This window comes from Musca domestica, unplaced genomic scaffold (genome assembly GCF_030504385.1).
Source record: "Musca domestica strain aabys unplaced genomic scaffold, Musca_domestica.polishedcontigs.V.1.1 37, whole genome shotgun sequence".
Lineage (NCBI taxonomy): Eukaryota > Metazoa > Arthropoda > Insecta > Diptera > Muscidae > Musca > Musca domestica.
Window position 1 is genome coordinate 984,824 of NW_026712321.1, and position 20,551 is coordinate 1,005,374.

Sequence of the window (20,551 nt, forward strand, 5' to 3'; positions counted from 1 at the left end):
TAAGAACTCGATATTGTGAAAAATCAGCTACATATAACGTTTCGTGATTTTTTTCTTAAATAGTGGCAGGAACAACTCCTTGCCCTTATTAAAAATCTAGCTTCAGAGTTGTGTTTTTCAAATTTAATAAATCTGTCCACCTTGTAATTATTGTTTCATATGTATATGCATTGGATTGAGTAATATATAAAATAATTTTAAATATTTTAATTATTAATATTATTATTTAAATATTTTCAATTTACAGCTTTTACGGGAAATCAATTTTTGAGTTTTGAGATGAAACAACATTTGAATCATATGATGAGCTCGATATTGTAAAAACCTTTGACGTTCCTATCAACAATTTTCTCTAAAATTTACAAAAAATAAATAAATAGTTTTAAATAGCATTGGTTTGTTCCAGAACCGCAAGAATGTAAAAGTTTTTCCTACGACAACCGAGCAAGTTTTATTAGTAACTTTCCGGTTATCTGTTTCTAGCTTTAAATAAGTTTTAAAATTTGGACAGCCTCATGGTAGAAGAATGCGGGTGGATGCATAAACGCTTGGGAACAATGATATGTCAAAATATTTCAAATGTTTTTTTTAATAATTAGATTTGTATTCCCATATGATTTGTTTTCCCATACGACGCAAATTGAAGGTTTTTAAAAACGGTTTGCTGTGTCAATGCGACTACCTGTATTCCTCTTCCATGTCTTACCTTCTGTATCGGTTATGCTTACTTTTAATCGCTTTGTCACGATAAGCGTCATTTTATTATTAATTTGACGCAAAATCAATAATCAATTATCTCAGCAAATGTCTTCAATGTAAACGTAGCCTATAATCTTGCATTAAATACGGCAAGGACGATCGGACATGGTTTAAATTCTGCGCCCCACAATCTGCGTTTCTTCCAATCATTGATTTTGAAAATATTTTGTTTTTAGTTGTCAAAACGTTTAACACATACACAAAATTGGCAGAAATCAAGCACCCTCAGAAAAAAAATGTAATCAGCTGGTAGCTCTACCTTACCTTTTTATTGTACCATGTATGGAACCGTGGTTCAATAAGAAAGGTTGTTCAACTTCAAAGAACCTAAAAAATTGCAACTCTGTGCTGGAGTCTTTAGTGTCAAATAGATTTTTATATATGCAACAGTTGGTTTGGTTTATTTTTCATTTCTAACAAAATTCTTATATTATATTATTATTATAGGAAAAACGCGAAAAAAAATGGAATTTTGGGTTTATTCACAAGATTGAACCTAAAATAATAGGACAATATAGTTTAATCCAAAATAAACTCAAGGGTAATATTAAATCGTTGACATGTCATTTTATTGCTGTCGTTTACCTTCATATCACTTTGAGAAGTTATCGACAAACGCTGACGGCCGGCGACGCAATTGTGCACCAACACTTGAGTTTTCATTTGCAAAAGCGTTTGATGTAGCAAGACAGTCGTTTGGCAACCGTCGGAGCACGTCGTCGCATTTTTCATTTTTATATCGACCGAAACACACGCTGCTGCACGTCGACGCATTTTTTTTATATCGTCGGTCTACACACCCTAAATTATCTAAAGAAAAATGGTAAGATTTACAGAAATACTGGTGAAAATAATTGCCCATGGGCAAAATCTATGTGTAATTATTGTTATTAGTGGGCCGAAGAACCCGGTAAAGAAAATAAAAAAGTTTATGACCGGTGAAAAAAGTACTGAGAAATCCGCATATTACCAATGAAAGAAAATGGCAAATGTAGACGGCAAACACCGCACACATACATCGACAAGCGCGCACAATATAGTTATACATACAAGCAAAAAAAAAGCGAATGGGGAGTAAAAAGATGAGACATTTTTTTAACGGAAGACAACCGACCCCCTCTAAGCAATTTGATCAAGGAATTAATAGATTAATATCTTTCAGTTTTCATTTTTTTGGAGGTTATAATATCTAAAAATATATATGTTGTTCACCATATGTATAGATATATGAAATTCATAAATTCAACGACCACACGCCGTTTAAAAATAGCCTTATAAGGTCAGAAATATATCGTCGTCGTCGTTGTACCAAAAACTCAAGAGAGAGTGAGAGTACGGCAACGACGACGCCTCTCACCATTTTGCCAGAATAAAAATGGCGAAATTATCATTATATTCACGGCTTTTGCAAAAACAAAAAAGAGCCGTTTTTCTTGATTAGATATTTGGGTTTTATTTTTGCCAATTTTTTTATTGGAATAAATTGCGAATTTGATGTATGCGGTTGGAAAAGCTGCAATCTGTGGTCGTTTTCCCCTTGATTGCAATGAGGAAATGAGTTGCTGCTGCATCAGCAGTTGTACAGCTCTGTGCTTTCATTTTTGACAATTGTGATCTGCCAAAACGACAGCGCCAGTGCCACCGACCCGGTCTTTTTGGGGGTGTTGCAAATCGTAGTAAATATATATACACGTATTATATATGTATGTATATTTGTATGTATTATATATAATAGGATGTTTTGGGCGTGGTTAGAATTCATGTTGACTGATTCTTGTTTTGTTTGTGTTTTCTTTTTATGCTACCCCCCGCCCAGGCTTCAGGAGTCACCGTGTCAGATGTCTGCAAAACGACCTACGAGGAAATCAAGAAGGACAAGAAGCATAGATATGTCATTTTCTACATCAGAGATGAAAAGCAAATCGATGTAGAAACAGTTGGTGAACGTAACGCCGAATACGATCAATTCTTGGAGGATATCCAAAAATGCGGTCCCGGTGAATGCCGGTAAGTAGACAACAAAGCAAACACACCATGTAACAACATATGTATAGAGCTTAGCGTTACTCTTCTTCACTACTGTTTCGTTTCTAATGCGCACCACACACAAAACCAACCAACAACCCTCCCTTTTTATGCTTCTTTTTCCGTTTATTTTGTTGTAGTTATGGTCTTTTTGACTTTGAGTACATGCACCAATGTCAAGGTACCTCAGAAAGTTCCAAAAAACAGAAACTTTTCCTTATGTCCTGGTGCCCCGATACCGCCAAAGTAAGTCTTGTATTTTGATATGAAAATCGCCTGTTTAATTCTTTTTCTTGTGACTTGCTAAACTAATGTAATAATTTTTTCTGCAATTTCCGTTCGATAGGTAAAGAAGAAGATGTTGTACTCCAGCTCATTCGATGCCTTGAAGAAATCGCTTGTCGGTGTACAAAAATACATACAAGCCACTGATCTTTCTGAAGCTTCCCGTGAAGCGGTCGAAGAGAAATTACGCGCCACTGACCGTCAGTAAGATAAAGATGAATGAATGAATTCTGTTTTAAAAATCATCATTAAAAACACCACCACAAACAACCACTCTACCCAGAATCCAATTACATCAAACAACAAGAAAACACAAAACAACAACAACAACAACCAATATTTGTATTTTGAAGCAGAAATATGAAAAGAAAAACTATTTAATTTCAGCTTTTTATAAATAATAATAATTTAATAATAATAAAAAAAGGAAAAAAATAAAAGAAAACTCTCTAGTATGGACTATTATTTATTGGCAAACTTGATATTTGCGTTTTCTTCATCTATTTGCACAAAAAAAAAATCAAAATCAGCAGAACGAAGAGAGTTGAGTGAGTTGTGACTCACTTGGTTTCTTTCGGCACACACAAATGACGACGATGAGTCATTTTCTTTCTTTACCCCCATTATCATCGGACAACAACCAATCAACGGCACAACAAAATTAGTCACTTTTTTGAGTTAAAAACGAAATGAGAGCGAGCGAACAAACCATGCGAATTTTGTTGTTGTTGTTGCTTGATTGTGACTTGATTCATATTTTATTATTGATTGAAATTATCTTTTTATTTGGAATAGATATTGGAGTTATTTTCAAGTGCATTGGAAAATTACAAATGAATCAAACCTTTGAGGGTGGGGTAAATATTGTTGACATGTTTTCTTGTTGGGGAACTGTCTTTATTACCTATGTGGAAACAGAAAGTAAGGATAATTTTGAAATCATGTCGAGCGATAGGAATTATTTGTTCGTCCTTTTGCATTACAGCTATTGGGTATGGACTTTGAGTAAAAGAAGAAAAACTATTATAATTTCGGAAAAAAGAGAATTCCAAAGGATATTGACAATTGTTTGAGAAAGATATATTTAAAGAATACGAAATTTTCGGCTAGTAATCAATGACTTACTTGAGAATCATTCACAGGAAGTTTATAGCATATACAAACCTCGTGAGTCTTCCAAAATATTAAGTAGAGTGATACTATCTTCTTCCATTATTACACTCCTTTAACGGGCAGGAGTAAGAAAAACAGCCTTTTCAGGAAAACGACCGCTGAGAAAGGAACATTTTCTTGGTTCATCCCCTAAAGTTTGTGTTTGACTTCCGAGCAAAGAAATATTTTTATTTAAAATGGAAATTTTAAATCTGTGGCGTATACATACGTATGTATGTATATAATCCATCTGCCATGCAGACGTCCATTGTCTCAGCAATCACTGAACTCTTTATGGGGTTATAAAACATTCTATAATATATTATTTACATTAGCTAATGAAATGGAAGAAATCTTGGAAGAAACACATTTCTCTCCCACTCTAGGCGATCTCGGTAATTATACAAAATGTACAGGGTGCGATGTATGTGTATGTTAAAATTGAATTCAACCACACTGGTGGTGGTGGTGGTGCTGAATGAAAGATACCATTCAATTTAGGGTGAATGAAATGTTTGTTATTGTTTGTCGAATGTATTTTATAGATTTTGTGTTGTGGGGGAGGCTGTTCTTGTTGTTGTTTTTTTTGTATCTAATGATATTACTCTATAAATAGCATTCATTCAAACCAAAATCACTTTAAACAGCTGCGCGTGGCAATAATTTGTATGGGAGAATTAAACTTTTCTTTTGAAAATAAATTCCTTTGAGCAAAGGCATTTCAAGTATGTCCATTTCCAAAACATGGATTTTATTTTATAGGTAAAAAATTACTTCATTTTTATTGCTTAAAATAGTTCACAGAACCCTTGTTAATACGCTTAAACGGTCGCATGCGTATACGTTTGGCGAATGATTTGATGAAACTTTTCTCTTTATTATATTCCAAAGGTTGATAAAGAGGGCCTTCCGTTTCTAAGAAGATATCAAGGCTATACATGGTACGCAACAGTTGCAAGGCCAACAAATTTCCCTGCTTGCAATCTTTGATTGCATTCGTGTAGTGTTCCATAACCTAACAGAAGAGAGAAGAATGAATGACTTATTGCATGGACAAAAATTATATTCCACAACTTACCTTAATGGCTGAATTATTTAATGCATTATGATGGCCATTCCAATGGACAGTTATGGACCACAGTGGTATATTAAGGGGATATTTATTGGATAAACTGATAAGGCATTCCATTTTGGCCGATCCCAAAACAATAACAGCCCTAAAGAAACTACAATATTCATCGACAATTCTTTCCGCAACGAATGGTAGGGTGGACGGTGAACTTTCATATTCCTCCCATGACACTGCCGACCACTGGACCAGAGTGCAATTTGGTTTTGCTTGGTTGACTTTTTCACCACCACCACCACCAGCAATGTATTCATCAATATTCTTGTTCATAAATGCTCGTATTTGAGTTATCAGTTGATGGCGTATTTGAAAGTAATTGCGTATACGTTTTACACACTCTAATGTGAAATCTTTGAGCTTTTGGTTCTGCATGTCATTACATTTGGTATTGTTGAACGAGGAGTTTCCAATCATCTTTTGCAACCATTGGTAGGGTAAACCCAAATTGTGTTTAACCAAATTATGCTTGAAGTCTTCCAATTTGATGTTGTGTTTCTGTAACTACATAAATATTTGCCGAAAAAAATAAATATTTTTAACAAAATAAGTTTAATTCAGTCAATCTCACATTTAAACTTGTTTCGGAATATGGCAAAGATTCACCCAAGTCGTCTTCATTTATAAATTTTAAAAAGTCTTGCAGCAAATTTGTCTCCATTAAGTTGGTGTTATTTTCACATAAACGTATCTCACAGTGGGCCGTGGCAATCATCAATAAAGGCAAATAATAGATATCCACCACCACAAAATCTTCCAAGGTTTCTTCTTGACTGAGCTGAAAATATATCGATTTTTTTTTTTTACTTTGGATAGCCACCAAAACATTGCAACCTACCTTTATTTGCAATGAAAGAGGATGGGGTTTCGTTAGGAATGATTGCTCCAATTCTTCCGAAGACTTCAATTTTATTTTAGCTTCATATTCCCGGACTTCATCTTCATGGCCATTCACGCTGACCTTAATACTACCCTCCAGCATTTCAATGGCTCTTAAATTCACATAAGTCATATATAAATTATGCTGTAACATGTGAACCTTGTTTTCCAACGTCCATTTTTGCTCAATTGGCAACTGCAGCGCCTCTTGCAGGGGACGTGTCGCTTTGAGCAGTGTCCTAAGCGATGGAGCAAACGTTGAAAGATTTTCCATTTTATTAATAATTTCATGGAAAACTTTTGTCTTATCATTTAGCAGATTTTTACAATCATTGGACAATTGTTTGCGTAAGTTCAGCTCCCGTTCCAAACGATTTATACGCTCCTTATGTGTCATGTCGGAATCAGCCAAAGCAACCTTAGTTCCTGGTGGTTCATAGATATCAATATCTTCATCTTGACTCTTGAATTTATAGCATTGCTTTATTTCCCTTTTCAGGTAATTCACTTCATACAACAGATTCTGCAAATGCAAACGATTGGCATCCACCAGGGTCTTTTGGGCCTGCAGCTCCTCACGTCCAGAACGCACCTTATACTTTACCAGCCGATTAACTTTTTTAATCAACACAAACAGCAAAGAGCCGGTTTTGATTTTTTCCTCCAAATCAACTCGCTGCAAATAAATTGAAATTAATCTCTTGTCATGGTACCGGTATCCATGAAAATGCATTGACATACCGAGTCTTTTGGATTGTTTTTTGCCTGGAGACATTCCGTGAACAGGACTTTGAGTAAATCAAAGTTTTGATTTAGAATGTTGGCCATTCTAAATAAATATTAATTTGATTTTTCAATAATTTGAAGTCAATATATTTTATTTTTTTAATAAATAAGTACCCGGAGTCTTTGCTTTCTTTCTATTTTTTATCGGGTATTCCTTTGTGGCCTTCATATTCGTTTCGTTGGGACGTTTTTCATTTTTGTTTCCAACGCTCGCAACTAACAACTAACACTGCCTTTACACGGTGACATTTTTTAACCCTGCCATTTTTTTGTTGGTAAAAGGTGTAGAGAAGAAAAAATGGCACGATAAGCCACCGCACAGGGTTACATGCAATTTTCTTTGCATTTCTCTTTTTGCTTCTTCCGAATTTTTTATGATTTTGACATTTCATATCGTTTTTTTATTGTAATTTTTGATGCGTTTCTTTTATTGTGATGTTATGTTTTTAGTGACTGAATTGTATAGTGAATTATATGAAAATTAATTGGAAGTATTAAAAAGTAAAAAAAGAAAGTTAAAATAAAAGTTAATAATGCAATATTTAACACCTCAATAACTTTTTCCATCATTTCTTCTTTAGATTCACACATTTAATTTTAAATCACTTCTTTATAAATATCTGTTACAAACAATTAGCTCTATACGAAATACTGAATAAAATAAAATGTCAGAAAAAATGCCAGGCACTATTATCGTAAAATGCCACCGTGTAAAGGCGCGAAGATTTACGCAGAAATTTTAAAAGAGAATTGATAAAAATGCCAGCTAAAAATTGCACCGTGTAAAGGCAGTGAAGGATAGAAAAAAAATGGCACGATAAGCCACCGCACAGGGTTACATGCCATTTTCTTTGCATTTCTCTTTTTGCTTCTTCCGAATTTTTTATGATTTTGACATTTCATATCGTTTCTTTATTGTAATTTTTGATGCGTTTCTTTTATTGTGATGTGTTTAGTGATTGAATTGTATAGCGAATTATATGAGAATTAATTGGAAGTTTTAAAAAGTAAAAAAAGAAAGTTAAAATACAATAACTTTTTCCATCATTTCTTCTTTAGATTCACACATTTAATTTTGAATCACTTCTTTATAAATATCTGTTACAAACAATTAGCACAACAATACAGCTCTATACGAAATACTGAATAAAATAAAATGTCAGAAAAAATGCCCAGCACTAATATCATAAAATGCTACCGTGTAAAGGCGCGAAGATTTACGCAGAAATTTTAAAAGAGAATTGATAAAAATGCCAGCTAAAAATGCCACCGTGTAAAGGAAGTGTAACAACTAAATGTCATGGCGAATATATATTTTTCGCCTTAGATGCCAATTTTGACATTTGAGGGTACCGCAAAAGTTGCTTTGTTGTAGCAATTCGCCGATGCGGTTACCTTTTAGATCTACCTTGGAATTCTCAACATTCTATTAATTCTTTTAAGATGTTGTTGTGCTATACACAACAATAACAATACTTCAATACTATTTGTTCTGCGTGTGTTGTCAAACTCAAATTATTCAATTAACCAATTGCTCCCAATACGTGTGTTTTTTTTCAACGAGAAAAAATCTGGCTGCTAAATTCACATTTTATTATCGGTATATATTTTTGTGATATTTTCGTTTGTTTTATAAAATTACATAATAAAATAATATTGTTTACAATACAATATCGTTCGTGATTGACCAGCGACCAGCTGGGACACAGTGATAAGGCGACGCAAAGATAAACACCCAATATAAACTATCACGTACCGAACCATCTTCTCAGGCAGATACAATAACAATCTAATGTGCTATTAGATTGTGATGTTGTTGTAATTTTTCGTTGTTTGTTGGATCATTAAGATTAACAAATATTGAAAAATGGCTGAATCATGTTAACGTAGCACTTAATTTGTAAGCAGTAAACATTTTAACAGAAAGTCATTTCTCCTTCTCACTTTTAGGAGTAAACGTGTACGAGAATGAATCTAAAGGCCTGGTCAGCAGTACTGGGAGTATTTATAGGATGCTGCAGTAATGTCATATTCCTGGAGCTTCTTGTCAAGTATGTTTTTACATCCATATGAATAGAATAATTTTTATTAATTGAATTCGTGTTTTTTTGTTAGATATGACTCTGGTTCGGGGAATCTCATAACATTCTCACAATTTTTATTCATTGCCATAGAAGGTTTTATATTTACTTCGAAATTCGGCAAGGTCAAACCGGTAATTGGCTTTAAGGATTATGCGATTTTGGTCTTGATGTTCTTCGTCACCAGCGTTTGTAATAATTATGCATTTGACTTTAATATACCGATGCCATTGCATATGATCTTTCGGGCCGTAAGTTGACATTATCTTTTTTGGTGGAAAGAAATACTGTATTTTTTGTTATTTTCTAGGGATCTCTGATGGCCAACATGATTATGGGTATTTTAATACTTAAAAAGAAATATGGCATTTCCAAGTATATTTCGGTAATATTAATTACAATTGGTATTATTACCTGCACCATGGTATCGGCTTCTAAAGTGGTATGTTGTCTAGTTTTTAGTTCTTTATAGGTATACAACCTTATCCAAGGCTATGTGGCTTTCTTATGGAATATACCTTAATATTAACTTTTCCTTCTCTATTTTAGGAAGACACCAGTAATCCTAAACTGCGCAAAGAAACCCCGTCCGAGGAAAATACCTACTCGGTTGTATTTTGGTGGTGTGTTGGCATTGGAATATTAACTATTGCCCTACTGATTTCAGCCTGCATGGGCATTTATCAAGAGGTACTCTATAAAAAACATGGCAAACGTTCTAGAGAGGCTTTGTACTATACGGTGAGTTGAATTTTTAAACAAACTTGAATTCTTTTGACCAAAAAATTGTCTTTTACAGCATTTATTACCCCTACCCGGTTTCCTTTTGATGGGTTCAAACATTTGGCAACATCTTGTGATTAGCGCCACCAGTGAACCTCTAATGGTGTTGGGTGTCAACACCTTTGTGCCGGAACAAATAATCTATTTAATATGTAATATGATAACACAATATGTTTGCATTAGCTCCGTTTATGTCCTAACGGCTGAATGTAGCTCATTGACGGTCACCCTAGTTGTTACGTTGCGTAAATTTGTATCGTTGGTCTTTTCGATATTGTATTTTAAAAACTCATTTACTTTATACCATTGGATTGGCACAATTTTAGTGTTTACCGGTACCATGATATTTACTGAGTCCTATCCCAAGTCTATGTTTATGAAAAAGGAACAAAAAGAGGCTAGCAAAAAAGTTAAGGCATCTTAGATATGAAACCAGTTTGTTATTGGTTCTTTTGTTTTGTTATGATATTATATAGCTCAACTAACAAGCTTGTATATATATACAAATAGGTTTTAAATTAACACAAATTAATGTCCGTGCTTTAAGAATTTAGAAGAAACAGAAAGGGAGAGAGAGAGAGAAAATTTATTCGGACAATATTTTATATACCTAGTTCAAGTTACATTTTTTACCCATTTATCCAAAAAGAAAAGAACAAATATCCCACTACATTGCATTATTATTTTTTTTTTTTTTTTTTTTTGTTAAAAAACCAAGAGAAAACAATTTTTTTTTTATTAAAATAATTTGTAACCAAAACAAAAATTTATTGGTCTTGATAAATTTTCAATGAAAATATTTTTAGCCATGCATAAGTAAACAAAAAATGCAATTTTTTAAATAAAAAAAAATTATAAAAATATAACTACTTCATGTTTTTTTTCAACTAAAAAATAGACCTTGCTTACCAAACTTTTTACAAATTTTCAATATTTTTTACTAAAATAGGTTCTTAAATGTGTGTGTGTGTTTTTTTTTGTTTGATGTTATAAAAGAGAGAATTCATTTTAATTAATTATTATTTTCTTTTATTATTGTTTGTTTGTTTGTTTTGAAACATCATTCACTTAAAAAGAAATTATGATGTTAAGGGGATTGATTCTTAGATTTTTTTGTTTGTTTTTTTTTTTTATTAAAAAGAAAATCAAATTTCCTTAATGTATAAATTAAATATTTATATATATGAAATCTTGTTTCTATATAGTAAGTATATATATATATGTTATGTTTTGGGGGTAATCATTTGTAAATTTCATTCTTTGTATGTGTGTATTTATTGTAAATGCTGAAAATGAGCATTTCCTTTAACTTCTTCTTAATTTCCTGCTTTTCTTTTTCTGTTTTGTTTCTATTTGTTTTTACAATTAGTACAGTTATGTTTTATTTTTTACTCTTCTTCTTCTTTTTCTTGTCCGATTTGGCTTTCTTTTTGCTAGACCGTTTACTATCGCTGTCCGGTGATTCGGAACGTTTGCGGGATTTTTTATCTGTCTTGGCATGTTTGCGCTTGCGTTCAACATCACTGTCTTCGGAGTCCGAGGATGATGTAGATGGACTACGTTTGCGTGACACAGGAGAGTGATGATGTCGTTTCTGAGACGACATTGCCGGACCATCGTTGTCACGTTGCGGGTGATGATTTTTGTCAGACTTTTCTTTTGGTTTACAATCTTTGTTACGCTGCTGATCTTTGTCGTAATCGTGATTTCGTTCCCGTTCTCGGTCCCTGTCACGTTCTCTTTCGCGATCTCTGCCGCCGCTGTCACGTTGCTTCAAACGCTCTCTTTCCTTGTTGCGTTCTTTCTCCCTTTCCCGCTCCTTTTCTTTTTCTCTTTCGCGTTCCCTCTCCCTTTCACGCTCCTTGTCCCTTTCTCGCTCTCGTTCACGTTCACGTTCTCTATCCTTTTCTCTGTCTCTTTCACGCTCTCGCTCTTTCTCCCTTTCCCTCTCGCGTTCCCGGTCTCTTCGTTCACGGTCTCTATCACCTCTTCCTGCTTCTCTGTCACGTTCTCGACTATTTTTCTCATTATCGCCCAGCTTTTTTGAGGATTTGCTCTCACTCAGCCCACGTCTACTGTGGCGATCATTGTGTTCATAGCTTGGAGGTTGTTGCACCTTACTGCCCAATCTATCCTTGATGGATTTTTTCTTTTCACCAGATCCTTCGGACCCACCTCCACCACCTCTCACTTCCACCGAACGTTCGTTACTAATATTAACGGGCAAAGTTATTTTAATATTCCTTATATTATCATGATCATCAGGATAGTTTTTGGATGACGAAGATCTCTCCTTTGACGAGGATTTCTTGTGTAACTCAATCGGCCGAATGGCATTGATAGCCCTGGCAAAAATCGCCTTTTCAGCCCGCACAATTACCTCATTGGTCACCTTGCTATCTCCATTGTTGTTGTTGTTGTGGGCATAGTTGTCATCATTTTTATCCTCACCCATATGGTCAGGCCCACCACCCGCAGCACCACCCATGCTATTAAGATTGTCATCTAATTCCCATTTTGAAGTTTCGGGGGCCACTAATTTATTGTTGCCACTGTCCTGGTATTTAAAACTCTCATCAAAATCGGTTTCATATTCATGGATGTCCAGAACTGCATCAAAGCACTTAATATCCGAGGAGGGTGGTGTCTTGTCGCCATAATCAAGAGATTTCATCTGTTTGGGTGTTACAACTTCCATTCTGGGCGGGGGACTTGCTGTGTTGTTATTTTTCGGTGTGGAATTGGGCTGCAGTTCCTTTTCCACACTCCTATATTCTCCTTCTTCCTCTAGGTCGTCATACAAATGGAATTCCTTGTCGGATGATTTCAATTCCTCATTGCTATTCTTGGAGTCATTTGCTTCTTTAGCATGACCACCACGTTGCTGGTCGTCGTGTTCACCTTGGTGTTCTTCGTCACGCCGCTGCTGCTGATCTTCTTCGTCTTCTTCCTCGTTAGCTGCATCATCATTATGACGATCTTCCGACTTGTTTCTATGTCTCTCCTTTTTGGACTTCTTTTCTTTTTTAACCTTTTTCTTTTCACTTTTGTCTTTACGTTTCTTCTTGCGTTCCTTGAGTTTCTTTTCCGATTTCTTTTCTGATTTCTCCTCGGGAGAAGATGGATGTTCGCCACCACTAACAATTTTATGTTCATTGACATTGCTCGATGATTCCTTTTGCCGTGGCGGCGTCATACTACGTCTTTTCGAATCAAAATCATGATCATGATACTCCTTATCCTTTTGAGGATGATATCGATCAACACTTTTGTGTTTACGATGTGATGATGAGCCCCTTTCTTTATCCTTCTTATGATGGTGATCGGATGTCGATGATGCCGGCTTACCTTTCGGTGTGGTACTCCTTTGCATTTTACGTCGTTTCTCTGCGGCTCGAACACTTGAACGAGACCTTGATCTGGTTCTTGATCGTGAGCGCGATCGTAAATCTCTTTCGGATCGATTTCCCGTGTTGCTGCTATACAGTTTATTCTCCTCCAAATCCTGCGAGACACATTTTTCATATAGATCTGGTGTGGGATTACGACGAATTTCGCGCAGATTTGTTGACGGTGATGCTGAAATGTTGCTATGGAATGGATTACGTGAGGTTTGTATCTCAAAGCCAGGTGGCGGTGGTTCTGAGTTTTCATCATTCATGTTATAGTGTTTCCTGGAAAGGAGATTTGTTTGTTAGTTAATTTGAGGTTTATGATAAGTTTTTCTATGAGTCTACTTACCTCATATCCCCCATTCTATCATCATTGAGCATGCCCTTGGGTTCAAATGGTTTCGAGATATGACGACCCCGACTGCCTTCACGTTTGTGTCTGTTTGTGGTAAAGGAGAGGATGAACAATATATAAAAAATTAATATCAAGATGTTCTATACTTCAGAAGTTCTTCTACATATCTTCATCAGAAGTTTGAACTTCTAAAGGCATATTGGGTGCCTTTTATAAATAAAAACGACTTTAAATTGTCTAAAGGGTTTCCCTAGATATATATTCGTTTCTACTCTTACCTGTTACTGTGCATAGTGTCCTCATGATCCTCTGGCCGTGACTTGGGATGATAGTGATGGGGATGTCTAAAAAAATGCATATTTTGCTTTATTTCGAATACCGTTGTCAATGGCTAAAATACTTACTTATCCTGATTGAAATGACTCTTGTGATTAGACGGAGATCTATAGCGTTTATTGGGGGGAGAATGTGATCTCGATCTGGAAAGGTATATTAATTGAGAATACCTATTTTAAAAATTGCAAATTTTCGGTATACCTTGAATTTCTTTCCAAAGACTTTGAACGTCTGCTGTTCCTATAGAGATGATCTTTGTTGCGATCACGTTCCCTTTCCCTTTCTCTGTCTCTGTCGCGTTCTCGGTCACGTTCCTTATCTCCTGGTTTTTCATAGCGTGGCCAACGACGATCATTATCACGATCACGGGAACGACCTCTTTTGTCATGATAGCCACCACCTCCACCGCCACTACTATTATTGTTGCCACCACCACCACCGCCGCCTCCATGGTCCTTAGAATTCCGATTATTATATGGTGATGTGCGAAAATTACCTCTAATGTGTCGCTCTTTCGATCGGCGGCGTCGATCTGGCGACCGTCTGTCTTCGGTTTTCTTTTTCTCTTTTTCTTTCATAATGCGATTAAAGGCCTCCAGGGGGTCATCAATGATCCTAACAATGGATATGGAGAAATCAATTACATTTTGTCACAATTCCCTTTTTGTTTGTATAGCTTAAAAACTTACCCTGATCCCACCTTGGCTTGTACCACTTCATACACAGATGCTATGCTATTAAAGGGGCGCATTTGATTTGGGTTTTCATGTTCTCTTACAGGATAATTGAAACGATTGGGCATATTAGCGGTAGGAAAACGTTGATATCTGTGGAATAGAAAAGCACATCTAAATGGTACAAAACAATTTATGAAACTGAGCAAATGGAGGAGGTGGTTTTTCATTGTTAAGCTCGCAAACCGTATACCAACAAATCCATTTTCTTTCTTTCAATTCAAAAGGATAAATATTGTGTCCTCCTAGTTGGAACCGCAACGCATCATTGTAACAGCGACTGATTTTATACGACAAAACAGACCTGGAAACACTTACCCATCAGCAAAAGGGCTACAACAAAATGGGCTCATGAAAAACAAGGCAGATGGGGGGCAATAAATGGTGTTTCACAATAACGACTTTGGGAGGCCACATGAGTCTTCCATGGTCCAAGAGTTTGGTTTTGATTTCCTCTTCGTGCTGCACGTAAATTCCTCAGTTTGTGAGACCACAAATCCATGCTAATATTTAGTTACAACTGATATTTGTATATCCTGTCCTGTTCTTCTTCTTCTTCATCTTCGATCTCATGACTTTCTTTACAAAATTTTATATCAATAACAAATAATTACGAGTTCAATCAGTCTTTTTATTGCTTTTTTTTAATTAAGACATGGCATAAACAATTTATAAAAACAAATGCAATCAGCAATCCTTAAATAACTTGGATTTTTGTTTCATTTTGGTATTGGTATGGTATGTTTTGCTTACAGCTTAGACTACAATTCTATGTTTTGCTTACAATTTAAACTGGTCTACAAAAAGGTTTGTTTGAGAGATCATCATCATCATCATTATCACATTCATTTGTTTCTTCTTACAAAATAATGTGTGCAAAAATGTGGTCTACTTCTTGAATTTTAAGGATAAAATTTGATTTTATCACAAAATAAAAATTTACAACAACTTAGCAGTACAATAGTTTAGGAATATAGTTATTTTTTATCTATCCTCTTTACATAGGTCAAAGATAATAGAAAAGTTATTTTGTTTGTTTTTTTTTCTTTTCTTTTTTTTTTTGTTAAAATTAACAACTCGTATTGATTTGTACCTTCCGGAGCAATAGATACAGAAGTAGATATGTATATATTGGGGGATTCAAAGGCACACCTGCTGCACTCCTTTTTTGCACTTAAAAGAATATTAATATGGCAGCTAAGAATGTGTGTAGGTAGGTTGGTTGTTTATATATATAGTAGCTTTCTGGGCCAATTTTGCTTGAAATACGTCTAAGAAATATGACAAACTGTACTACAATGTGTCTCACACTTACCCTGGTACCACGTTGCCCATGGGATTGTAGGGTGGTTGATCATAGGAGCCCATTGCAGCAATTGGCATACGTAATGGTGGCGGCCCCACTTGCGGATGGGGATGAGGTGGCATATTCGGATGTGGATACAGCGGTGGACGATGCATATGATTGTGATATCCTCCATGCATGTTCATGGGCCTAATCGGACGTTGTTGCATATCATAGCCCCCTTGATGGGGAGGATAAAGTGGTGGTACTTGCACCGAACCTGGTGCCGCACCAGGTGGTGGGATATTTTCCAGAGGGGGTTTAGTTGTTGAGATCGGTCGGCTATTTTTTTCATAGCCATAATGGTCGGTTGTCGGAGTCTCATGATCTCTGGGTGATCGATCCCAATCTTTTGAGCTTGGACGATCGTGGGAACGATGAGAATTACTTTCCTGTTGAGGATACTAAACAATTAGTAAATAAGAAGCATTAAATGATATTGGCAAAAACAAACATGATATATACCAGGAAAGTAGTAGTGAAGTTATCAATAGCTAATTTTATTACAGTGAAATTGTGGTCATTTGAGTCGCAAACTTAATTCGTTAGAGGCTAGTGGTATCTTGAAACAGTTTTATTCTTAATTTCAACCAACAATTTAGATTGACAACCAAGGGAACAAGGTTGAAAGATGTTATTTTAATGAAATTCTAACCGGACTCAACATTATTTAAAACTCATCTCTCATCCATAATAAAATCAGCGTCTGATATACATGAGTATAAATACAAACAATATTTTTCTTACCTGTGGTTTACTTTTCGGCGAATGAGGCTCAAGGCCAGGTGGTTTTGGATGCGATGATGCATGACGACGGCTAAGATACTTTTCAGTGCGAGTATCCGAAGCAGATGGTACCTTAACCACAATATTATCCTCATAATCAGAATCTTCATGAGCAGGACTTGAATGAGTTGGGGCAACATGATGGTGTTGTTCGTTCTTTTCTTCTTTTACATCTGTGCTTGGCACATCAACATGCTCGTCCTTTGTTTTTATATCAAGCTCTTTTGGCTCGTTATCACTAACTGCTTTTGTAATCTCATTATTGTCCCTTCGTTCCTCTTCTTCTGGTTGTTGCTCCTTAGCCTCTTCTTTTGGTTCTGTTTTCTTAATTACATCCAATTGGGGTTTTTCTTCCGCCACATTATCATTGTCGTCCTCGGTTGCTGCTGCTGCTGTTGCTGCTGGTGGTGGGGGATCAATTTTAATTTCTAAATTGATTTGAGAATTAATTATTTTTGAACAAAAGTTTAAGTAATTTTATAATTTTTTACCTTTTTTTGTTTGACTGCTGGCTTTGTAGCCAGTGCGATTTTTAAACGCATTAACCGAATTCCGTAGAAAACGATTGGGAATTAGAGAACCCGGTGAGCTGCCTTTTTCCTTGCAATCAGGGCATTCGTTATCTTCGGACTCCAATAGAGCGGTGCGCACACCTGTTTAAGCAAAGATTAGGTTATATTCGTTTGGTTTTCTTTATCTGCTATGCTTCAATTTCTACTTACAGTCATCACAAAAAGAACTACCACAACAGGGTATCATGACGGCATCCACAAAGAGATCATTACATATACCACACACCAAATCCTCAGGTATTTCTTGCTTCTTTTCCTCCTCCAGCAATGGTTCCTGGCTCTCAATCATCAATGCTCTGGGTGAGATTCAAGAATTTTTAATAGTTGCCCTTTATAGTTTTAAAAGTGTTGCTTTTAATTACCTTTCATCCTTGTCAATAAAGGATTTGGGTATTCCTGTTGTCCTTTTCACTTCAGTGTGTTCCTTACTTATATTAAAGGGGCAATTTTTAATCCAATGGCCACCTTTTTTACATTTATTACAGCGATAAGTGGGTGGCACCTCACCCGTTTGAGAGAAACCACGAATTTTTTGATAACTTTGGGAAATGAAAACAGCCGAAATAAAATATTTTATCACTTCTATCTATCATTCTCGCTTACCTTTTGGGGTCATATTCGGCTGTACTTTGCATCATCATGGCTTGGATTTTCTCCTCTTCGCTACCCTCCATTTTCGACAGATCAAAATCTGTCTTTTCCACCGGCTTAGGAACAATGCGTGGCTGTATGGGTTTATTTGCGGTATCCCAAGATTTCTTGGCCTGATTTGTTAGCGGCACACGAGATATAATCAAGGAGGTATTTTTCGGTATGAGACTTGTATCATGGGGGTATTCTAAAAAAAAAAAACAACTCCCAACATTAATTAACCACTCAGGCACAAACTTTTTAGTTAATTTTATGCATACCTTCTTTTGTTTGTGCATTGATTATTTGCAAATCGAAATCAGTTATTTTGCTCAAGCGTTTTTGTTGAAGTATGGCCTTTTTGAGATCCGCCACGGATATATGCAGGCCATCAAATGTAATGGTGTCATAGTCCAGGGTACTTTTGAATTTATAATGTACCGACATTATGTGGCCGGAAATGAATTACCGCAACACTCTTTTCTTGTAGCTTTTCACAAAAATAGCAATAATTTGTTAACAAATCGGCCCCTTAAAAATTCAGAAGTGAAATCTTCTGCTGCTTCATTGTGTAAAAAATACAATTCTAGTGATGTGAAGAAAAATTAAAATGATGTATTTAGTAATCACAAACACACATCAATCACTATTGTTGCGGCCGCATGCGTTGTTAAATGTTGTAATCGATATTTAGCGCCGCAAACTGCTTTCAATGAATATCCCAATATGCCGCTAAACTAATGGAAAATTCACAGGTTGTTCACAATTATGTCCAATGTTTTATCTGTAAAAATGCCTTTTCCCAAACTACTGAATCCAGTCACTAAGTGAGTGGTTACTTTTAGGAGAAAATGGAATGTTGCCACGTTGATGAGAATATGTTTACAGTTGCCAGATGAATGGAATGAAAACGCATGAAATCATACACCCTGTTGTGTAGAGTTGCAAGGTGATTCATTTAATGTTGTTGAAATATAAGAATTAACTAAATTTCCCATATTAATATCAGTATTATTCGAAAAGCCTGAATGATATGTGGAATTCTTTTTCTTAGTAAAATGCCCGAATAAATAAAAAGACTTAAACTTATAGTTTTTTTTTGTGGAATTCTTTTCGTATGTGTAATTCTTATTAAAAGTATTGGATAAATGGTACCTGCTTAACTTAAATAATGGAAAATGATTAATTTTTAATTTTTTTTATATTATTTATTTTTTTTTGTTATTATTATTTATTTTTTATTTATTATTGTAACTCAGGTTTTAGGAAGCTGTTAGGTCTTTTTATTACAAATGGATATATATCTGATATTTTTAACACGTCAGAAAATAATATAGTGATTAACATTTTCTATAGACCTAACATCTGGATTTGAAAAAACGAAATGGGTATTTAATACAAACAGAAGTTCTAGAATGGCTTGTTATTTCAAACAGTCATTGATTACATTAATTTAAATGAAATTTTCGATGTTTCAAAGCTAGTGAATATTTCTTAAAAATCCGAAGTACGAAATTGAAACCTGACGGTTACAATTCTTTAGACATTTCAAGCGGAAAATGCAAACAGGAGTTAAATGAGGCAACGCTAAAAAAATTCCATTTTATAAGACTAAATTAAAGCCCATTCTATTGGAAATTATTAGTTTGATCTGCCGATCAATATCGACAATTTTCTGCCAGATGGGTTTTATTCTCTGAGAGCATGAAATACTATTTTATAACTAATATTTATGGAAATCATTCTTCAAAATTCTTAAAAACGGGAGGTTAAAAGGTACCATAATTATTAAAATGTAAAAATTGATGTATAGAGACTGTGTAAAACAAACTTTTTTAACAATCTCAAATGAAATAAGTAATAAAGTTGAATACCCTCCACCATTTGAAATAAATTTGGCAATTCTCAAAAAAATAAAATCCGTTAAAAATTCTGTTAAAATTTTAAAAATACCGAATGTAGGGCCTATACGACGTGACAAGCCATTACAATATGCACAGATAAATTTCTGGCATAGGCTATAGTACGAACTTCAAATACCAAATTTGAAACAATTCCGGTGAATAATATCGCTAAAATCATCAAAACACCGAATATAAGGAGGTACTACTATGGGGGCTATACCAAAACGAAGATGTACACAGATAATTTTCTGTCATAGGCTGTACGAACTTCAAATACCAAATTCGAAAAAATTCCGGTGAATAATGTCGCTAAAATCATCAAAATACTGTTATAAAGAGAACATTTTATATTGGGGCTATACCAAAACGTAGACCTGCACAGACAATTTTCTGTCATAGTATCCATTACGAACTTCAAATGCCAAATTTGAAACAATTCCGGTGATTAATGTCGCTAAAATCATCAAATTACCGAATATCGGGAGGTACCGTTATATGGGGGCGTGAACCTACATGGCCCATTTTCAATACCAAAAGTCCTGCAAACATAATATACATTTGAGTAAGATTTTTTAAATCTACTTCATACCGTTCGGAAGCTAGAGTGATTTCCACAGACAG

General features: G+C 35.1%; 5 protein-coding genes across 6 annotated transcripts in view; 3 read left to right on the top strand and 2 right to left on the bottom strand.

Moving 5' to 3' along the window:
- Positions 1-13,585, top strand: part of LOC101892536 (protein 5NUC) — a 174,379-nt gene extending 160,794 nt beyond the window's left edge. The window contains exon 8 of the transcript XR_009342866.1: positions 13,575-13,585. The gene's annotated coding sequence lies outside the window, so the exon portion shown is untranslated. The remainder of the gene's footprint in view (positions 1-13,574) is intronic.
- LOC101896929 (cofilin/actin-depolymerizing factor homolog) lies at positions 1,422-3,514 on the top strand. Its single transcript, XM_005181876.4, has 4 exons — positions 1,422-1,582; positions 2,576-2,766; positions 2,925-3,030; positions 3,131-3,514. The coding sequence occupies exons 1-4, from the start codon at positions 1,580-1,582 to the stop codon at positions 3,275-3,277; spliced, it is 447 nt and encodes a 148-aa protein (XP_005181933.1). The 5' UTR covers positions 1,422-1,579; the 3' UTR covers positions 3,278-3,514.
- LOC101897103 (THO complex subunit 5) lies at positions 4,941-7,150 on the bottom strand. The gene is made up of 5 exons (XM_005181877.4): positions 6,968-7,150; positions 6,186-6,902; positions 5,919-6,125; positions 5,300-5,851; positions 4,941-5,236 (listed from the first exon to the last, which is right to left on the bottom strand). Exons 1-5 carry the CDS (start codon positions 7,052-7,054, stop codon positions 5,003-5,005), a joined length of 1,797 nt encoding a protein of 598 aa, XP_005181934.2. The 5' UTR covers positions 7,055-7,150; the 3' UTR covers positions 4,941-5,002.
- On the top strand, positions 8,395-10,570 carry LOC101897285 (UDP-xylose and UDP-N-acetylglucosamine transporter). Its single transcript, XM_005181878.4, has 6 exons — positions 8,395-8,612; positions 8,963-9,063; positions 9,128-9,344; positions 9,404-9,535; positions 9,643-9,834; positions 9,893-10,570. Exons 2-6 carry the CDS (start codon positions 8,981-8,983, stop codon positions 10,298-10,300), a joined length of 1,032 nt encoding a protein of 343 aa, XP_005181935.1. The 5' UTR covers positions 8,395-8,612; positions 8,963-8,980; the 3' UTR covers positions 10,301-10,570.
- Positions 11,233-18,863, bottom strand: LOC101897680 (E3 ubiquitin-protein ligase RBBP6). 2 transcript variants are annotated; one of them, XM_011293525.3, is made up of 13 exons: positions 18,308-18,863; positions 18,000-18,234; positions 17,759-17,935; positions 17,547-17,692; positions 17,316-17,477; positions 16,786-17,252; positions 16,009-16,442; positions 14,649-14,786; positions 14,161-14,574; positions 14,028-14,102; positions 13,902-13,967; positions 13,618-13,707; positions 11,233-13,550 (listed from the first exon to the last, which is right to left on the bottom strand). In XM_011293525.3, the coding sequence occupies exons 1-13, from the start codon at positions 18,471-18,473 to the stop codon at positions 11,258-11,260; spliced, it is 4,863 nt and encodes a 1,620-aa protein (XP_011291827.2). In that variant the 5' UTR covers positions 18,474-18,863; the 3' UTR covers positions 11,233-11,257. The 2 variants fall into 2 exon arrangements, with proteins under 2 accessions (XP_011291827.2, XP_019891732.2); XM_020036173.2 differs by having other exon boundaries at positions 16,009-16,430; positions 18,308-18,862.
- Positions 18,864-20,551: the final 1,688 nt, after the last annotated feature.